At 40.0% G+C, this 20,325-nt stretch overlaps 1 protein-coding gene across 4 annotated transcripts in view; it reads left to right on the top strand.

Moving 5' to 3' along the window:
• The window catches only part of LOC126190711 (baculoviral IAP repeat-containing protein 6-like), a 146,109-nt gene that overhangs the window by 68,776 nt on the left and 57,008 nt on the right, over positions 1-20,325 (top strand). For all 4 annotated transcript variants that reach the window (XM_049931182.1, XM_049931183.1, XM_049931185.1 and 1 more), the window contains one exon: positions 15,043-15,191. In XM_049931182.1, coding sequence (XP_049787139.1) covers positions 15,043-15,191 — 149 coding nt within the window. The remainder of the gene's footprint in view (positions 1-15,042; positions 15,192-20,325) is intronic.

Genomic DNA, 20,325 nt, shown 5'->3' on the forward strand with positions numbered 1-20,325 from the left:
TCAAACCAGTCTCAGGACTGAAGACCACAACAACAACAACAACAACAACAACAGATCTCTTGAACAAAAAAACTGTGCCAAGCTCTTGAAAAAGGCACAGGTCACATCTGTGTACAAGAAGGGTAGTAGAAGTGATCCACAAAAGTATTGTCCAACATCCTTGATTTCGACTTCTTGTAGAATCTTAGAATATATTCTGAGCTCAGACATAATGAGGCATCTTGAACAAAATGACCTCCTCAATGCCAACTAGCATGGTTTTCAAAAACATCAGTCCTATGAAACACAACTCGCATGTTTCACTTGACACACTGAGAGCTTTGGATCAAGACAACCAGGTAGATAGTGTTTCTTGATTTCTGAAAAGCATTTGACTCTGTACCGCAACTTTGCTTATTGTCAAAAGTACAACCATATGGGGTATCGAGAAATTTGTGACTGCATTGAGAACGTTTTGGTAGGGAGGACACAGCGTGTTGCTTTGGGTGGAGAGTAATTGCTAGATGCAGAAGTAGATTGGGTGTTTCCCAGGGGAGTGTGTTGGGACCCTTGCTGTATATTAATGACCTTGCAGACAATATTAATAGTAAAATCAGCCTTTTTGCAAATGATGCAGTTATCTATAATGAAGTACTATGTGAGAGAAGCTTCATAAATACTCAGTGAGATCATGATAAGATTTAAACATAGTGCAGAGATTAGCAACTTGCTTTAAATGTTCAGAAATGTAAAATTATGCACTTTACAAAACAAAGAAACATATGATCCTATGACTATAAGATCAGTGAGTCACTGTTTGAATCAGCCAACTTATACAAATACCTGGGTGTAACACTTTGTAAGGATATGAAATGGAATGATCACATAAGTTCAGTCATGGGTAAAGTAGGTTGCAGGCTTCGGTTTATTGGTAGAATACGGAGGAAGTGCAATCAGTCTCCTGAAAACATTGCTTACAAATGGTCGCAGGATTATTTAATCCAGTGGAGAGTTTATTTAATCTAGTGTTACAGTTGATTGAGGCCAGGATAATTACGAGAGCGGACAATGTGTTGTAAGGATAACTCGCATTTGCACAGTTCAGAAAAGCTGACTACTGTAAATGATGTAGACAACAGCTACTCAGTTGTTTCACAGTTCTTTACTTTTACTGTTAACAACCCCCCAATATTACAGTGTTATATGGCCAGTTCACTATTGGTCAACTTTTGATAAGCCTCATTAATAGCTTGCAGGCAAACATCAGCATACTGCTACAATAGTTTGTTGTTAAAGATCTATAAGCAATAAATACCTAACCACGCAGTTCACAGTTCTTGCAGAGTAATAAGGTACGTGTGACACTATTTCTCAAATAAATTGAATAGACACTGTCATTGTTCTAACACACAGCTTATTTGTGTTACACTAATTCCACTGTTCAGTTGACGCATTGCTCTGATTCAGACTTCCCGTCTGAAAATCGGCTGTGGAATGACTGACTCAGGACCAAAAATTGGGCCTTTGTATATCCTCTCAATACGAGGTACTGAAACTATACATTGTAATTTCTGTAAATTAAACATTGAATAATTAAAATATCTCATTCAATTAACTGCATACATCAAAACATTTCTCCTTTTTAACAGTTTCTTCTACCACAAAGGTTAGGCTGTATTATTTATTTAAATAATGAAATTAACAGATATAGTTATGCAAACAATACTTTTGACCGACCTGGTAATTATTTTGTAATTAATTAAGGGCTGGCTTTACTAATATGTTTTCAAATAGAGCCAAATAAATACTTTAAGAATCCTAGTAGTTCCTCTTCCAAATGTTTATAATTAGACAATTTATATTTGTTTATAAGTCAAAATAGAATCTAAGTCATGAAACAATTAAGAGTGTCACCCTGTAACAAAATATATTAACTAGGTTAGTCAAAATAAGTTTGGGAAATTAATTACATACACAAAACTAAGCATAAAATTGGAGCTGGTGCTATATTCTTTAAGACTGAGGGCTATCCTTTCCCTTTTAAAGAAATGCAGATTATACTCATGGATTTTAAAGGTAATTAGGCAAAAATGAAAATAAAATTAATTTAAGGAGGCAGATGTCAAAACAAGAGAGAAAGTAAAAGATCCCAGCTTGCTTTGTTACAAACCCAACTTGCCACCTCCCTAGATGTTGACCACCACCTATCTGATGGATCCTTTCACACCTCTCTCCACATTAAACACACAGCCACCAAAAGTATCTGCATTTTGACAGCTGTCATCCCTTGCACACCAAAAAATCCCTTCTATACAGCGCAGCCACCAGGGGACAGTGTATCCTCAGTGACAAAAACTCCCTTTCTCAAAATGCTGAGGGGTCTCACCAAAGCCCGCATCCCGTGGTCGTGCGGTAGCGTTCTTGCTTCCCACGCCCGGGTTCCCGGGTTGGATTCCCGGCGGGGTCAGGGATTTTCTCTGCCTCGTGATGGCTGGGTATTGTGTGCTGTCCTTAGATTACTTAGGTTTAAGTAGTTCTAAGTTCTAGGGGACTGATGACCATAGATGTTAAGTCCCATAGTGCTCAGAGCCATTTGGTCTCACCAAGGCCTTCACAGACACACTGCCCCCAGAACTAGTCTGCTAATAAATCTCCTGTCCCATTTCCCCTCACACACCCAATCCTCCCACCACCTGTCTCACCAGCCCGAAGAAAAAACAAGAGGAGTGTTGCCTTCATCACCCAGTACCACCCTGTACTGGAACAACTGAACCACATCCTTCGCCAGGGCTTTGATTACCTGACACCATGCCCTGAGTGAGGGACATCCTACCAGATATAATTCACACCCCTCCTACAGTGGTTTTCTGCCACCCACCAACCTCCAAATCATACTAATCCATCCCTATGCCACACTTACCATCTCTGTTGCAATCATTGCTAGGCTTTTTATATTGGTATGGCTACAAACCATCTGTCCAGAAGGATGAATGGCCACCACCAAATTGTGGCCAAGAGCAAAGTAAACCACCCTGTGTCAAAATGCAGCTGAACACAACACACTTGATTTCACAGGGTGTATACGGCCCGGGACATCCGGAAAAAACCCGGGAATTTTTTCATCCGGGAAAAACCCGGGAATTTTTTAGAATTCCGGGATTTTTCATTCTTTTAGATTTCAGTTAAATTTTTGTAGGTTTGACGTGTAAGATCTGATACGCTGACAAAGAACTTTAGCCCACTACTGCTGAATAATACTGCAGCAATCAAACAATCAGAGAATAACACAAAAATAAAAGTTTAGAAAAGGAGTAATTTACACAATGCACAGACCAGTTTGCCGACACCGAAAAGTGTCAAAGGCTTTAGGTCGAAGATTATGCAGTACGTGCGTAACAACTAACGTGCATTCGATGTGCTAGCGTCGCAATTGTTTACATTTCTAACAGATCACCGGAAAATGTTACGAATAGTGACTTGTGAAGTGTTACTTTCAAAGTAAATTTCCAAGCAAGATGATGTATGTTACGTGTGAGAATGTGCAGTGAATTTCTTAAATCACAGGGCGTTATAACTCTCATTCAAAACGTACCTGTAACACTTGAGGATCAGCCATTTGAAAAATTTCGGGCCCAGGCGAGACGTCATTTATGCCACTATTTACAATTTTACCGCACATTTGTATTTGATATGACTTAACGTGTAACACATGTTAAAAAAAGACCGAGCTTCAAATTAGTTTTCATATTTAATGTTGTTCTTTCATAGATACAAATTATGAATCGATGGCAAAAAGTATAATTGACCTTCAAAAAAAGTGAATAATATGTTACTGAGCAATGTCACAAGTCTCTTCATGCCAGAGCACTTCGACTTTTCTGTAGTATAGAAAAGACGAAGTGTTCTGGCATGCAGAGCAATACCAGTTCGTTTCTTTTCTACTTTTTTGCCGGTGAATTGGATCTTCGTCTCCGAACAGCTCTAACGTTCGCTACTTCTTTCTAACTAATCCTATAAATGGACAACAGAAGGCAGCACCAGTCACGCGACAGGTAGCGGGACATCCGTACCTTGCTCTCGTACGAAATTAGTCCAGTTTTAGAGCGAAAACCTGTGTCAAGCGCAGCTACTATATTCCCCGCTCTAAAATTTGCTTTCAGTAACGACAAGTATGTCTTTTACCTCTTCCATTCCTCATTTTTTCTGATTTTATTATTTTTTATTTAAATACAAAAGCTTACGGTTTAATCGTTGTTAAAGACCTTTAATTACTGTCGTTCGTTTTAGAATAATAAGAGATTTTTTCCGTAAAATATTTTGTGCATTTTTACAGTCCTTTCTTTTCGGATTTTCGTGTTGCTAAATTTTAGCTCCGGTCTTTATTTTAATACTTAATTTCTTAAATTAGGTTTATTTTTCAAATATTTTTAATTATGAAAGTTATTGTTTGAAATGTATATTTAAACATCTGTGGGAGTTAGTAGTTTAAAATAACGCTATCATATTCATTTGTTTTAAAAACATTTTATTAAAGAAACATTTTAATTATTATTAGACAATACAACAAATAAAACAAATAATTTAGAAGGAAGTACCATGTTAACAACAAATACTGTAATTTAGGAATTGACCTTGGAAAATAACTCACTTGGAGCTGTGTGCGAGAGCATTGATTCGTTCTGTAATAGATTCTCGCTCTATCTGAGCGTTTTGAATGGTCCCCTCAAGTTTTGCCTTCTTCTCTTTAAGCTGTCTTATTTCTGCGTCAACAATCTTCCTTTTAGTCAGATGATCCTTTTTCCTGGATGACTCGTCGTTTCGATTTTTGAGGTCTTCAGCATATCGATCTCGTGAGTTTCTTACCGAGTGTATAAGGGACTTTGTTATAGGCACTCCTTGGACTCCGGCGTGTGTCTTGACGGCGTCGTACACCAGTCTTCTGCTCACTACAGATTGTTCCCTCATATTCTCGAAGAGGCACTCTTTGTTCACCGAGAATCCTCGCTCCGCAGCTGCTTGACCGTGCGACAAAGTGAGCGCGATTTCCATTGCCTTCTGCAGCTCGTGGCACGTTGCATTCTGGTTCTTGAGACAATTCATCCAGAACTCATCCAGCCGTTGCTCCTTTTTGTTGAATGTTTGGAATTTTGTTTTGCAGTTCTTCTTTACGACAGAAGCGTATTGCGCTTCTGCTTTATCGGCACAAACACCGTTAATCCAATTGCTCTCCACCAAAATCTGTAGAAAGGAATGAAATCGTTTGGGACCAGCCTCCCTGCACGCTATTGTGGGATCAAAGCAGCTTACAGCTTTTGTCAACCTAAAGTGTAAGAGAGATTTCTCCATCAACTTTGACACAAGCTTGATCATTCCTCTTCTGCATTCGCTCCGGAACTTAGCTATTTCAAGGGCTGTGAGAGACCTGCACTTTCTGAATTCATTCTTGACGGTGAACCCAATCTTGACGTGGTTCACACCCAAAAGATTGGATTCTTTGTCCAAATTAACTGACGGCGAGATCTTCGTCGGCTGGACAAATCGTGTCATCGTTGTCTCCATTATCTCTGTCAAAGCAGAGTGGAGGAACGGTGCTAGCGGCCAATCGGATTGGAAATCCTTTAGGAAAGGTGTCAAGTCTCCAGCAAGAGTCTTGAAAAAGGCAATTTTCGGACCAAGTAGCTTGTCCTTGAGGTGATCCTCCACTACTCTGTAGCTAGCACATTTTGGTTTGTTTTTTTTCTTCCAGTTTTCCAACAAATATTCGCAGAAACGGAAGCATTACTAGAGCTCGCTCAGCAACTTCCACATTCTCCTGCCATCGGATCGCAAAACTTTAAGGGAAACAGTTCCGATTCCGTTGTCGAAATATACAGAGCTCTTCTGGCAGGGACATCCTTAAAAAGATTGTACAAGGCACGTAAAAACTGAATTATCATCCACTGTGTTTCTTGAATTGCGGACTTGAAGGCGCCGTGAACAACGTGAAGCCCACACGTTCCAATATCCAGTAAAACGGTGTCTACTCCTTCAATTTCTTTCAAAAAAATTTTAAGTTCCCTTAAGAACGCAAAGTTGACGTTAGGGCCGTCCATCGATACTTGTAAAAGTTTTTTCATTGTTTCGCCGGGAATTTTTTTCTTGAAGGACTCGAGTAGCTTAGCTGCCATCGAACTGCCTAGAAAAGCCGATGCGTAGTAACGGGTGCACACTAGATTTTTTTTAATGTCCCAATAACGCACTAAAATGTCCATCTGGATTCTTTTGCACACCTTGTTCAAGGATTCGTCAAAACAAACAACAATCCTTGATGCGTTTACGAGGTCACATTTAATTTCAGATTCAAAGAAGGGAGCTAGTCCATATTGCACGATATAACCGATTTTGTCCTTTTGTAAACGCATGCTCTTGGCCACTTCACTGTCGGGGAACATTGCGGGGAAAAGCAACACGTCTTTCGCAGAACTACGCAGTGACTTGTGTGAAACGATGCACTCCAAACACCACAGTATTTCCGCCTTTGTTACTTCGTCCTTTATTGCCATCCGATCAATTCCTTTCAGTTTATCCACGGGTTTTGACATTGCTGTGACATCCTTCTGCGGAGGCGCAACAATTCCAGCGGCCAACGCCACTGTTGTTGACCCAGCTGAATCCGCAGATGTGGTAGTGGAAGTAGAATCTGTCTGCTGGGTTGAAGTGGTCGCTGCCGGTCGGGTGTAGACATACAAACTTGCTGTGCTTCTCATGGCAGCTGCTTTCGCGACGTGCTTCTTGGATTTTGTCATGTGACTTGTAAGAGCCGATCTTCCCATAGTACGGATGTTAATGAGGGTCCCTGGACATAATCCACATTTAGCACTATAAAGGTCTGTAGGTACTTTCACCAACCAGTCCTTGAATGCTGGATCTGAAAGCCAGTTATCTTGAAAAACCAATCGACATGGCGCAGTCGCAGTGGTTGTTGGTGGGCAACCTTTATTGGATAAAGAAGAAAGATGGATGTAAATAAGGCTGTGCCTCGTTATTATGCATAATGAAATATGACACAATGAGTGTTACCTACCTTGTCAGTTTATAAAATTTTGCCCCGCACGTGCGCAGAACTGAATTCAACAGGTGAGCCGAGCACACTGACTACTGACAGACTGTGTGATTTGAAAATCGAACGAGGCACGTTTGAGAACACTGTCTCTGCCAAGCAACAATCGGCGTTAATTACGATATTATTAGTAGCTCTGCGTTTGTTGACCCTTTAAGAAACTATGAATGACAAGACGTATCAACCAGTCTTACTCCAGTAACCTGTTGCAAGATTCTAGCTAATTTTACATGTACAGTACAGCACGTCAATTATAAAGACGAAAGATATTAAGGCCACCGCGCTCATCGACCAAAGTTCTGAAGGCTTTGCCACCTTTTCGTTCTAGCTTATTCCTTACCATGAGGCTTCTCCCCTCTCTCTCTCTCTCTCTCTCTCTCTCTCTCTCTCTCTCTCTATCTATCTATCGGCTGCTATTGGTTGCTTGCTCTCGTCTCCCATCCACGATTACTAAGTTATGAAGTCTGCCGGTAACGAACGACTTGGCCTCCCAGTTACTTTACAGCTGAGGCGCTCTACTGTGTGTAAAATTTCCGAAGTGCTTTAGGACTTTGTAGACCTTCTGTTGTACATATACCGATTTTAATTTAAAGTCTAGATTCTGTAGCAGCGTACATGTTGATTTACTTGTAGAGGAATGATTTACCCGCTTCATTTTAAAATACGATTTAACTTGACATCCAGTACATTGAATATGTCGCTTTTTATGTATCCCTCCGTTCCTAGAAACGTAATAAACCCTGTTCAGCTGTTATTGTTGTCTTCACGTTATGTTTTCTTGCTGTTCTTTGACGTACTTGCAAGCCCCCTCTCCATATTTTTCTGCTAATCAAGTCCGCAGTAAAGGAAACACTCTGGATGATAATTCAGTTTGTACATGCCCTGTAAAACCTATTTAAGGATTTCCGTTCCAGACTAGCTCTGTATATTTGGACCATTGAATCGGAATGTTTGCCCTTGAAGATTTGCGTGATCCGATGGCTGGAGAACTTTGAAGTTGCGGAGTGCGCTCTAGTAGCTGCTTCTGTATTTGCCAATGTTTGTTGCAAAGATAGAGCACAAAAAAACCCGAAACGTGCTAGCTACACGGTAGTCTATGATCATATGAAGAACATGCTACTCATCTCAATAAACTCGTATTTCAAGACTCTTGCTCCAGACTTTTCTTCTTTAATTATTGACCAACTTAAGTAATGTTTTCTTTACCACTTATTTGCCAGCTAGTATTTTCCTGTAATACTGTCTCGACGTTTTTTTTCTCTTTACATATACCAAGTTATAGTTTTTGGCATTGAATGTATAAACGGCAATTGTTTTATTTGTATTTAATCACGGTAACAGCGGCTGTATTATTACGGCGTTTCACGGTATTGGGATTTTGAACAGGCATGTAACGATGTTAGCAGCTGAAAGCGATGGCTCGTCTTTCGTGTGATAGATTGCTGGTTTGGTCACCTCACCTCGCCTCCTCAGCTCACAGCGATGTCTCTTCCCACTTCATCCAGTCATTGGATCGCTTTGCATTGACCAGCTGACGCCATGGTGACTCCTATTCTGTCCCATCCTTTATTGCCACTCCAGTCCCAGTCAGGCAGAACGCAGAATGCTCTCAAAGATCCCTAGACCTTGTTGTGAGTGCTCGCAGCCTTACGTCAGTGGGTGTTTAAATGTTGTATAGTATATTCAGAGTTTCGAATAAAAACAATGTAAAAGTTGATGCATCACTCGTCGAGAAAACATGACACCGACTACAGCTAAGTATAAACTTCACTTTGTAATGGTTCTCCTAAATCACTGCAGTTATGATTACGAAATGAAAACTAGATAGTGTTATTGGAAAACTGCTTATGGAAAGTTTAGGGGTTTTATACTTCCAAGCACTTTAGGAAACGAAATCCAGCTAAAACAACGCATTTTGGAAAGATCTTTGATTCACATCGGCATTTGGACTGCATGTTTGCGTAATACGAAAGTATATGTATGAAATACATCAAATACAGCAGTTTAGTTTCCGAAGCATTCTTAGGTTCCTGCCTAACCACGCTCTTAGAGAAAAAGCAGCAAAACATTATTAATGCCCAATATTATATGTGAAAGTTCAGCTTTTCGTGAAGATATAGTGTACTTACATTACTTTAACCCATTAACCTTTCGTCTTTGTATGGTCGTGCTACTTAACAATGATGCTGCTAGTGATTGAGTACATAACATGTATTGTGCACTGATCGAGGCCCACGAGAAAGACAGGCCGCGGCGCGTACGTCACGAAGAACGGCCTGAGTTCGCTCGTTCCCGTAACTCAGTGGGCAAAAAGCGTATTTAAATCTGTTAACTCGCAACCGGGTGCGTGCATACTAACAAGAATTTCATCTTGTACTGGAACCCGTTATTATGAAGTCTTACTGATTACTGTTCGTACAACAAAATTTTAAATCAATTCTCGATAGAAATGGTATAACCGCTTGTTTACAGCATTTAGTCTCTTCTTCGTAACAGTTCTCCTTTCATAGATGATGTGGTGCCTTATGCAACTGATAATCATTTTGGTATGATTTTAATTGCCAAATTAGAGCCTGTTAGTAGGTCTACGGACTTCCTATCATTGTAGGGCTAATAATAGTGGATTCCAATAGTCGATGCAATTCTCGTTCGTACATACACATTTAGTTACGTTAACCGGTGTAGAAACGCACTTTGCTGAGTTGAGCGAGGTCGGCCCACGTTCGTAACGTACGCGTCGTGGCCTGTCTTTCTCGTAGGCCTCATGCTCTGAATAACTGCCATCATTCGCTAGCGAGATCACGTGACTTGAGCTGTGACAGGCTGACAAAAGTGCATCGCTCAACGCAATCTCTATTTTAAGGCTTCGGAAGCTACCGTGCTGTAACTTGTGGAATTTGTGTATATACTTTCGCAATACGAAAATAAAATCTGTCTATATTGTCTCGCATCAAACATCTTTCCAAACGCATTGTTTTTCCTGTTTCCTTAAGTGCTGGGACGTCCTCAGCCGGTATAAGACCTTCACTATTCAAAGGACTGATAGGTTTTACAGCCCGAGGGAAAGTATACTGTTGCTTAACATGGATGTATTTTCACCCGCTTTATACGTAATTTCATCCGGGAGAAATTGTGTTTTTACCCGGGAAATCCGGGAATTTTTTTTCCTTGTCCACGTAGACACCCTGTTTCAGTGGCTGCTTCACTAACCAAGCCATCTGGGTCTTACCCTCCAACAGCAGCTTTTCTGAACTGTGCAAATGGGAGTCACCCTTACAGCACATTGTCCACGCCCATAATTATCCTGGCCTCAATATACTGTAACATATTGTCTCCACACTCTCCACCCAACAGTTTCCACCACTTTTGTCCTATTATCTCCTCCATATTCTCATCTCGCACCTTGTTTGTCGCCCTCAGGCAATGCATCTGTCTATCTTTTCATGCTCGTCTCCTTTACTCCCTCCACCTCCCTGCCTCACAACCTCCTGTTTGCATTCTAGTCCCTGCACACTCCATCGGACAGCATTCGTCTCTCTCCCCACCCATGCACTACTGTCCCACCCCCTTCCCCATCCTGTTCAGTTTGCTGCTTGCATCCCATGTGGCAGTTGCATTCTGGCCCAAGATGCTGGAGTTGCCCATCAGGTGTGCGTGCTTGAGTGTATGAATGGTGTCTCTCTTCCTGATGGATGCGGCTGAAAACTTTATGCAAGTGGGAGAAGTACTGGCAGAATTGAAGCTGTGAGGATGGGTCATGAGTCATGCTTGGGTGCTCAGATGGTAGAGCACTTGCCTGCGAAAGGCAAAGGTCCCAAGTTCGAGTCTCAGGCCAGCACACAGTTTTAATCTGCCAGGAAGTTTCTTTATGTAAATGTTTTAATTGTGCCTGTCTGCAGCTTAAATGTCTCCTTCATGGTAAGCAGCAACCTCTTTCCCTACATTGGTAATATTCCTATCTGGAGTTTCCATTGTTTGAATTTAAAAGGATTTATCCAATTGTAGTGTTTCAGGAAAGTAAGTATTAGCATTTACCTCACATAATATAGAGGGAAACCATATGACCAGTTCTATACAAGGGGATCTAAACTCCAGTTTTCATTTAGATTTTAGAAGGGATATCCCTTTGTTAACACCAGTAATGCAAGCAAAATGGGGGCACATCGACCAGGATGAAGTGTAATTTTAAGAAATCTCTTACATCTGTATCATCTCAAAGAAGCATCAAAGAGTTGTGTGCACAAAATTGCTTTACAGCATAATTTTTGATCAGGGATCACACGTGGCAATTTGTAATAAATGGGTAGCACATCGAAAACGGAAGAACCGTTCATGAAAAGTTTAATGCACATCATGTATGTATATAGGATTCAGAAACGTACTGGAAAGTTGTTAACTGATGAGCAAATCTTTGGTGTGCCCCTTCCTGTTGTGAGTAAATTTCATCATGTAAAATGGTTTCAATTTGTAATTCATTATTAGTTTACTTTGTTACTCATGATGTATCTATGGACGTTATGACTGATATAACTAACTCTTTTACTCATGTTTCCCATTGTTTAGTAGAGGATAATGCTCCACATAGCCATAGTTTTGTCATGTTTTACTACATAGTATTTTTGTTTTTAATTTTTACTGAAATTAAGGTATTTTCTCCAGCTTTTATACACACACACACACACACACACACACACACACACACACACACACAGAGAGAGAGAGAGAGAGAGAGAGAGAGAGAGAGAGAGAGAGAGAGAGAGAGAGAGAGAGAGAGAGAAGACATAGTTAATTGTAGGTGGGGGGAGGTTATGTGTTCAAATGTTCATGGTTGTCTGCATCATCAAGCCCCTTTCCAGTTATCAGGGATCTTATTTGAACAGATCACACCCACCTGAGATTAAGTAATGAAAGTGTAATGTCTTAAGAGATTTGAATTACATTTTGCTCTTCAAAATCTTTTTGAGTTAGTCCTTGTAGCACTGTAGGGCAGACACTGTCTGTTTACTGTCAGTACTAAGCTTGTCAAATGACTTTGCAGAGAACTCTAACAGTTAAGTGCTGAATGTAACTGTTTCATCAGTGTCTTTCACTGTGAGACTTCATCCCTGCCTTCATAAAAATAGTGACATTATATTTCATTTAAAATAACTTGATAGATAGCATCTATCACTTGGTGCTACAGTGTTACCACATGTTAAGATGACATGCAAACACAGTGTATCATTTTAGAAGTGCTTACATGCTCTTCATGTAACACAGAGCAATGTTGGAAGCTGCTGCCATCAGGTATGGTGGAAACATGAGATACTCTGTCTGCAGCTGATTTAAAATTACATATGGCTGAAGTGTGGCAGACAATGCATTTTGTAGCCCCAAAATTACATTCGCATCCTAACCTAACCACAGCCTCTTGATGTGCAATGTAGCCAAGAAAACGGTGGCCAGCAACCTGCAGCAGAACTATTAATGATGCTCACTTTGCTCATGGAGATCAAAGCTGATTTGTGCAAGCAAACTCAAGACAGTTTTAGCACTAAAGCCAAACTGTAACTTCTCGCTTTTGCTAAATGACACCGACCGAAGAGCAGTCCTGGTTGGAAGTCATTTACAGCTTCTAGGTGACACAGGTAGATTCCAAAAGAGAGGAGGATAGGAAAATGATATAGCAAAAGATTAAAAATTAGATTGAAAACAATTAGTTTAAAATAATAATAGAGTTATATTGGTAAAGATTTAAAAATGGAAAAATATATTATTGGGCAATATTCAAACCTACATCCTTTTGCACCGCAAACTGTGACTTTATCACTGCACTACAGAAGACATGCGGATTATGTAGTTATATTTATTTATCCATGTATTCAGTTGCAATGATATTTTCTGCCTTCAAAAGTTTGATTTTATACTATCTCGCATGAAGTTTACCTACTGTAGGCCGATCTTTATGATGATTGAATATGTGGAGCTGAATCGTGTCTTGTGCACAAGAATAAGTAGTCTTTGACTAGTGGATGGTATGAAAAGTGTGTGTTTCGTTGCCAGCATTGTGTGTGTGTGTGTGTGTGTGTGTGTGTGTGTGTGTGTGTGTGTGTGTGTCAGTCATCGTGTATGATGAAATGTGAAATAAGGTTGGTCGGACCCAGGAGGTGGGATCCAAACATAACAAGAGAAAAAGCCACTCAAGAACTGGAAATTAACTGACCATTTCTTGTGGCAGTTTGGCAATGGCAAGCAGTTCAGACATGATGTTGAGCACTGTGGTTGGAGGAAGACACATGAAATACCAGCTATCAAGTAATTTTAATCAGACTGTATTGACAGAGATCATATTTTTCATGCTCATAACAAAGTATTCTGTGTTATGTCAAATAGCTTGGCTCTTTCCTTGTGAGTCAGTTTCTTACTTAGAAGGAATATTACCCCAAGGGGACACCTGGGAAGGAATCTGAATCATTGTTGTGGTGGATTTTGTTACCAATCTGTCTCTTAGGTAGGCGTCCGACAAATTCTTCAGAGAGGTGAGTCAGTAATGTTTTAGACCTGTATCAGGGTATGGATGTGAGCACCTCTCAGTGCTATCAAGGTGTGACTGTGGTAAGCAGTGATCTTGGGTGGGGTCGGGGTAATGGGAGTACAGAAGAGGCACTGGATAAGAGGGTGAAGGATGGAGTTGGGTTGGGGATAGACATAGTAGTGCTGCCTGTGGAAGTGTGTTGGGATATGGTGGGGATAGGACAGTGGGTTGCAAAGTGCAGTATAGGTATATTATGCCATGGGGGTAAAGGGGAGGAGGAGTATTTTGTACACCTCTGACGAAAGTCATAGTCCGATAACTGATGATGTCTAGCAGTCTTCTTTCAGTGTGCCTGCATGCCACTCAACACCATCGCTATGTGACAAGTAGTGATCTATCCTAATTCATATTTTTATTATTCCAGCCCAGATTTTTTCATTGTGTGGTCAATATATAAATTTATAAATACAATGAATAACAAAGGGCCTATTACAGACCCATTGTTTTAATATGTGCTTAAACTGTTAGCTGCTCAGTGAACTCTAGAACAGTATCATTTCAAAAGTTAATGATCATGTTTGATCAAACCAAAGACTTTGATTAAAAAGATGTGTAGCATTATTCATTACTTTCCATGACATTAAGCACTTGGTTCAGGAAGTCATAGACAAGAGGTTCAGTTGGTCTAATTCGTTAGAACAATTTTGTATGTGACCACTTATTTTATAAGTTATATTAATATTTTTTGTCATATTTGTCAACCTTGGCTTGTGTAAGGATTTTGGGTAAATTTGTCTACTCAAGGAAACATTTTTTAACATTAGATAGTGGACAGTCTGTTGTGTTACAATCTGTTTAATTATATTACCTGGAAACCATCAGTGTTGCAGGATGTTTTATTTTTTAATGTAGTACGTCCAGTATACCTTCGGTTAGAGAAACCTAATGCTTTTACTAAGCAACATAAAACCAGTTTTTAAGATTATTTTAATTTTAATTAAAATATGTTATGTACTAGTATAATGTTCACTTAATATAATAGCAGACTTATGGTATCTTGATATTCTAGGTGTTTTGCTTCAAGCATATCGATTGTAGGCAATGTAAACCTTGTAACTCCATTTTCTTAAATTTTACAGAAGAAGCAAAAATGGTTTCTTAAAAAAATAGTGATACAGATAATATTGCTTAATGCTTAAAAACAGATTTGACAAATCCATGTGCTTGAAGATCTCTCTTTGATAAAGGAGTTACTCATTACTGGAATTATGATGATTTCACATACATAGGGAGTTAAGAGATTTTCATTGATATCATCTATACATTACAATAATGTTCCATATTTTTTTACTGCAATTTAAACTTTTCTTTATTACTTCAAAACTGGAAACTTAATTTTTCCCGATTTGCTTTGAAGTGTTTAAGGTAATTTCATTTGTTTCTTTTTTAGTGGAAGGCCCAAGAGCACATTTGTTCAGCAGCCAATTTAAAAAGGCTCTGCCTCCATCCTCACAGCAAGTGATGAGAATTGCTCAAGAAGTGGGTGCTTTATCAACATCTCTACCCCTTGATATAGGGTCAGCTATTTTTGTTCGCACTGTAAGTTGGAATTTGTTTACTTATAATCCATCCATCATTACAAATTCTTTCCTTACCTTCCTTTCTTCTGTTTTGTGTTTCACTGTGAAAAGTCTGTCATGTTACACTTGAAAAAGTTTTTTATTACCGCATGATAGTAGACATGTGCACAGAATAGTCTATACAGATGAGTGGTTATCAGTTAATCTTCCAGCAGTCAGTGTCTCTTGCAAGGTTTCTTACAGGATGTACAAGTAAATTGCTGGAAAAAAAATAATAAACCTGGAAAGAAGACATTGGATTGATCCAATGGTGGCATATGCCATCTGGGGAATAGTGAATGTACTGATAATGACTTAAACATAGTCTGCCAACAGGTAGCTTGTGGCATAGCACCATCCAGAGCACTATCTGTATCTGCCGTTTAATAGGGAATGCTCACAGCCAGAAGGGTCAGTGTGGTGCAGACATGTGAAGCAAGCAGGCAACCAAGAAATGGAGACAAAGTAATACTTACTACAGCCAACTGAACAAGTTCAAAAGGGTTAAAATTGTAGCCTTCCAAATGGTTGGATAGTCCTTTTGGAGAATTGCCACACAAGTTGGATATATTGTGGCAGTTGTCCAACAATGCTGGTATCAGTGGTCACATGAACATTCTCACACCCAAAGGCAAAGTTCTGGACTTCCATGTGGCACAGGTGCCCATCAGGATTGTTGTATTGTGAGAGCAGCAATGGCAGATAGTACAGCTACCACGGCACAGATAAGAGAGCTAGTGAGCCCAGACATGTCAACATAAATTGTTGCATACAGGTTATTAGCAGTGGGACTATGGGCATGCCCACCTCAAGCCTGTCTTCCCCTTGTGCCAGAGCATCGACATGCACAGCTCAGCTGGCGTTCTCAGAGGATCACTTGGAAGATGGAATGGCACACCATGGTCTTCAGTGATGAAAGCAGATTCTTCCTGCATTCAAGTGATGGTTGTTTGTGCGTGCAGTGTAGATGTGGTGAGTACTGTCTGATAGTGTGTTTATCCAAGACACACTGGCCCACCCCAGGCCTTCAGGTTTGGGATGCAGTAAGCTACAACTGTTGTTCACCTTTGGTGTTTCTAGAGGGGGATGCTAACCAGCGGTTGGTACATGCAGAACATGTTCCACCTGTCCTTTTTCTGTTCTTAAAACAGGGTGCTGCTCACCTACATCAGCATAACACATGCCTGTAGACTGTCCACGAAACTCAGTATGCTCTGCAAGATGTGCAGCAGCTTCCCTGGCCAGCACAATCTCTGGACTTGTTTCTGATTGAGCGCATATGGGATGTACTGGAATCAGAAGTGACTCGTATGACTTGTCAGCCAACAATTCTTACAGAACTAGGTGAACAGGCCGAAGAGGCATGACATAACATATCCCAGGACAGTATTTGCCATCTGTACGATTGACTAGATGCCAGTCAGCACCAGCATTGCCACTCATGGAGGCTACACCAGGTACCAATACGGATGTATCACCATGCTTGTGCTGTTTGTCTGTAAATGTACTCTTTTGTGTACTTGATGTGCACTGTTGCAACAATATATCTTGAGTGAATTGGAAATCTTTAAAAGGATGCACTAATTTTTTTCCCCAGTGGTGTAGATAGTGTTATGATGGATGCAGAAGACCCATTGTGATTCAACAGCACCTGAGAAAGCTGCTCTGAAAGCAAATCGAGCTCCACTAAAAGACTTCTAAGTCTTGTAGAAAAACAGACATCAATGAAACTAAAATCAGCATTAGGGGAGCCACGTGTGGATCATCAGTGAATTAAGAAGTAAAATGTTACTACTGATAAGACAGAAAATCTTAAGCAGTTTGGTTCCTATGTTAAATCAGTAAAAAGACCAGTGCCCTCTAAGCAATCACCCAGTGACCATATTGGCACCGAAACAAAGGAACGCTGAGTAGACTGAAATACTGAATTATGTCTTCTGATATTGTTTCTCTGGGGGGCATGGAAATGGCAGTTCATCCTCTAAATTGTCACACGATCACCAAAATAACTAATATAAAATTAGTGTTGCTTGAGGCTTTACAGACTGACTAGTTGCAGAAATGATGCTCGGGTTAGACATGTTGTGAAATACGGGGATTATTTCATTGGTGCAACTGACAGACATAGTCAGCTGTGACGAACACATTACTGAGCTATGACTGAAGCCTCCTATTGAAGTCAGTTGAAGTGACAAATGTGAAGACACCAAATTTGGTACCCAGTAGTTAAGATTTCTTGACTAGTACTGGGAAGGCCATATGTGCCACCTGTCAGATGAACCGATAACTGTTGTTACTACTGGCCATTATAATCTGAATATTCAAGTTACACCAAAGTGTGATCCTTTGGATAATCAGTAGGTTATATATTAGGAAGTTCACACAGACAAAAAGTGGGCTTCAACCACAGATGAATATTTTAATTGATTTTGAGCGTAGTGCTTGCTAATTACATTGTTCTCTGTAGTCAAGTTTGTAATTGGGAGCACCATCAATTAAGTAAATAGTAGGAAACTGCTCTGATAATGCCTATGTATCGGTTTCATTTGAATGTGAAATCTGGAGGAGTAGTCCAGTTTACTCCATCTACAAATGGCTTCCTGCTAACACAGAAACTTCTTAATTGGGTTACTGCAATTAGTGATTATTCGGTGAGTGTCAGTGTAAAACATACAAAGAAGTTATTGCACTCCGACAAGACATAATTACCTTTATCCAAGGCAGAGGTAAACTTACACAAGGTATTAATGTGCGTTTCATTGTGAAGGGAGCTTGCGATCCACTGCACAGTGCCTGAAAAAGAACTATTGACAGTGTAGCTATTTACATTTAACAAATACCTTGACTCATAAAAGGTATGCAACGGCAAGTACGCATTCCCAGTCTGACCATTTGTGCAGTTGGTAGCTTCTTCTATAATGCCTTCTGCTGGCTGAGTAACTGTCTGAATTGCTTTCCAAAGCTCTTAAACATTTGTTAAGCGGTTGGTGTCGTCGTAGTCACAGTTCGAAGACCAGTTTGATATAGCACTCCATGCTACTTTATCCTATGCAAGCCTTGTCATCTCCAGGTAATTGCTGCAACCTACACCCATTGCACATGCTTATTATATTTATTATTATATATTTTTTTCCACTCTACACTTCCCTCGTGTACCTAAATTTGATTCCTTGATATCTCAATTTCTGTCAACTGATCCTGGCTTTTAGACAATCTGTGCCACAAATTTCTCCCCCTTCCCTCTCCACCCCCATCCCCAATTCCTTTCAGTTCCTCCTCATTTGTTACATGAACTACCCATCTAATCTCCAGCATTCTTGTCTAGCACAGAATTTCCAAAGTTCAGATTCTCTTCTTGTGTGAACTGTTGATCTTCAACATTTTGCTTCTGTACATGGCTATAATCCAGAAAAATACCTTCAGAAAATACTTCCTAACTCCCTATATTCTGTGTTAGCAAATTTCTCTTCAGAAGCACTTTTCTTGCCTTTGCAAGTTTATCTTTTATATCCTCATGACCTCGGCCATCATGAATTATTTTTCTGTCCAAATAGCAAAACTCGTCTACTACTACTACTACTACTACTACCACTACCACCACCACCACCTTTTAGTGTCTCTTTTCCTAATCTAATTCTCTAAGTATCACCTGATTTGATTTGGCTACATTCAGTTAACTTTCTTTTTTGCTTTTGTTGATGTTTATCTTATATCCTCCTCTTAAGTCGCTGTCCATTTCGTTCAATTGCTGTTCAAAGTCCTTTGCTGACTCTGACAGGATTAAGTCATTGGCAGGCGTCAACCTTTGTTTCTCCCTGCTTTTAACTCATTTTCTAAATTTTCTATGGTTTCATTTACTGCTTGCTTAGTGAACAGATCGAATAATATTCGGGAAAGGCTACTCTCTTTAACTATTACTTTCCTTTCTTGCTCCCCCTAGACTCTTCAAACTGTCACATGATGTCTGACCCCTGCTGTCTTGAGGACTTGAAAAAGTGTGTTCCCATCAACTTTGTCAGAAGCTTTGTTTTTGTGTACAAATACTGTAATGTGGATTTGTCTTTTCTTAATGTATCTCCTAAGATAATCTGTAGGGCCAGTTTTGGCGAGTGTGTTCTTACATGTCTCCAGAACCCAAAGTGACCTTCAGAAGTTGACTTCTTCCCATATTTCCATTGTTCTGTAAATAACTCATGTCATTATTTTGCAGTCATTACTTACTTAACTGATAATGAGGTAATATTCATATCTGTCAGCACCTGCTTCTTTTCTAATTGAAATTGTAGCATTATTCTTGAAGTCTGGGGGTATATGCCAATCTCATACATCTCGAACACTAGGTGGAATAGTTCTGTTGTAGCTGGCTTGCCTGAAGATATAAGTTGTTCTGATGAAACGGTATGTACTCTATGATTTGTGTGTCTTAGTGCACTGTCAAGTTCTACAGTACTGTATCTCCCATCTCGTCTTCACCTGTGTCGTCCTCCCTTTCTATGTACGTCAAAGTCTGCATGTGCATACACAGTCCACAAGCGATCATATAGTGTGTGGCAGAGGATACCTGTACTACTATTCGTAATTTCCTTTCCTGTTCCCCCACAAATAGTGAGGTGAAAAATGACTGTCCACATGCCTCCATACGGGCATTTCTCTTCATTATCTTTAAGCGAAATGCATGCTGGCAGCAGTACAGTCGCTCAGCAGTCAGCTACAAAGGTCAGTTCTCCAAATTTTCTCAATAGCATTCCTCAAAAAGAATGTTGCTTTCCCTCCCTGAATTCCCGTTGGAGTTCCTAAAGCATCTCCTTAATACTTGTGTATTGTTTGAACCTGCCGGTAACAAATGTAACAACCCTCCTGTGAAGTTCTTCGATGTGTTAATTTTACCAGACTCGGTGCAGATAACTAATACTTGAGCAGTACTCGAGAATAGGTCACACTAGTGTCCTATATGCTATCTCCTTTACAGGTGAATAATATTTCTAAAACTCTCCCAATACACTGAAGTCGACCATTTGCCTTTCCTATGACAGTCCTTACAAGCTTGTTCCATTTCATATTACTTTGCAGTATTATGCCCAGATATTTACATGACGTGACTGTACAAGCAGCAC

This window comes from Schistocerca cancellata, chromosome 6 (genome assembly GCF_023864275.1).
Source record: "Schistocerca cancellata isolate TAMUIC-IGC-003103 chromosome 6, iqSchCanc2.1, whole genome shotgun sequence".
Lineage (NCBI taxonomy): Eukaryota > Metazoa > Arthropoda > Insecta > Orthoptera > Acrididae > Schistocerca > Schistocerca cancellata.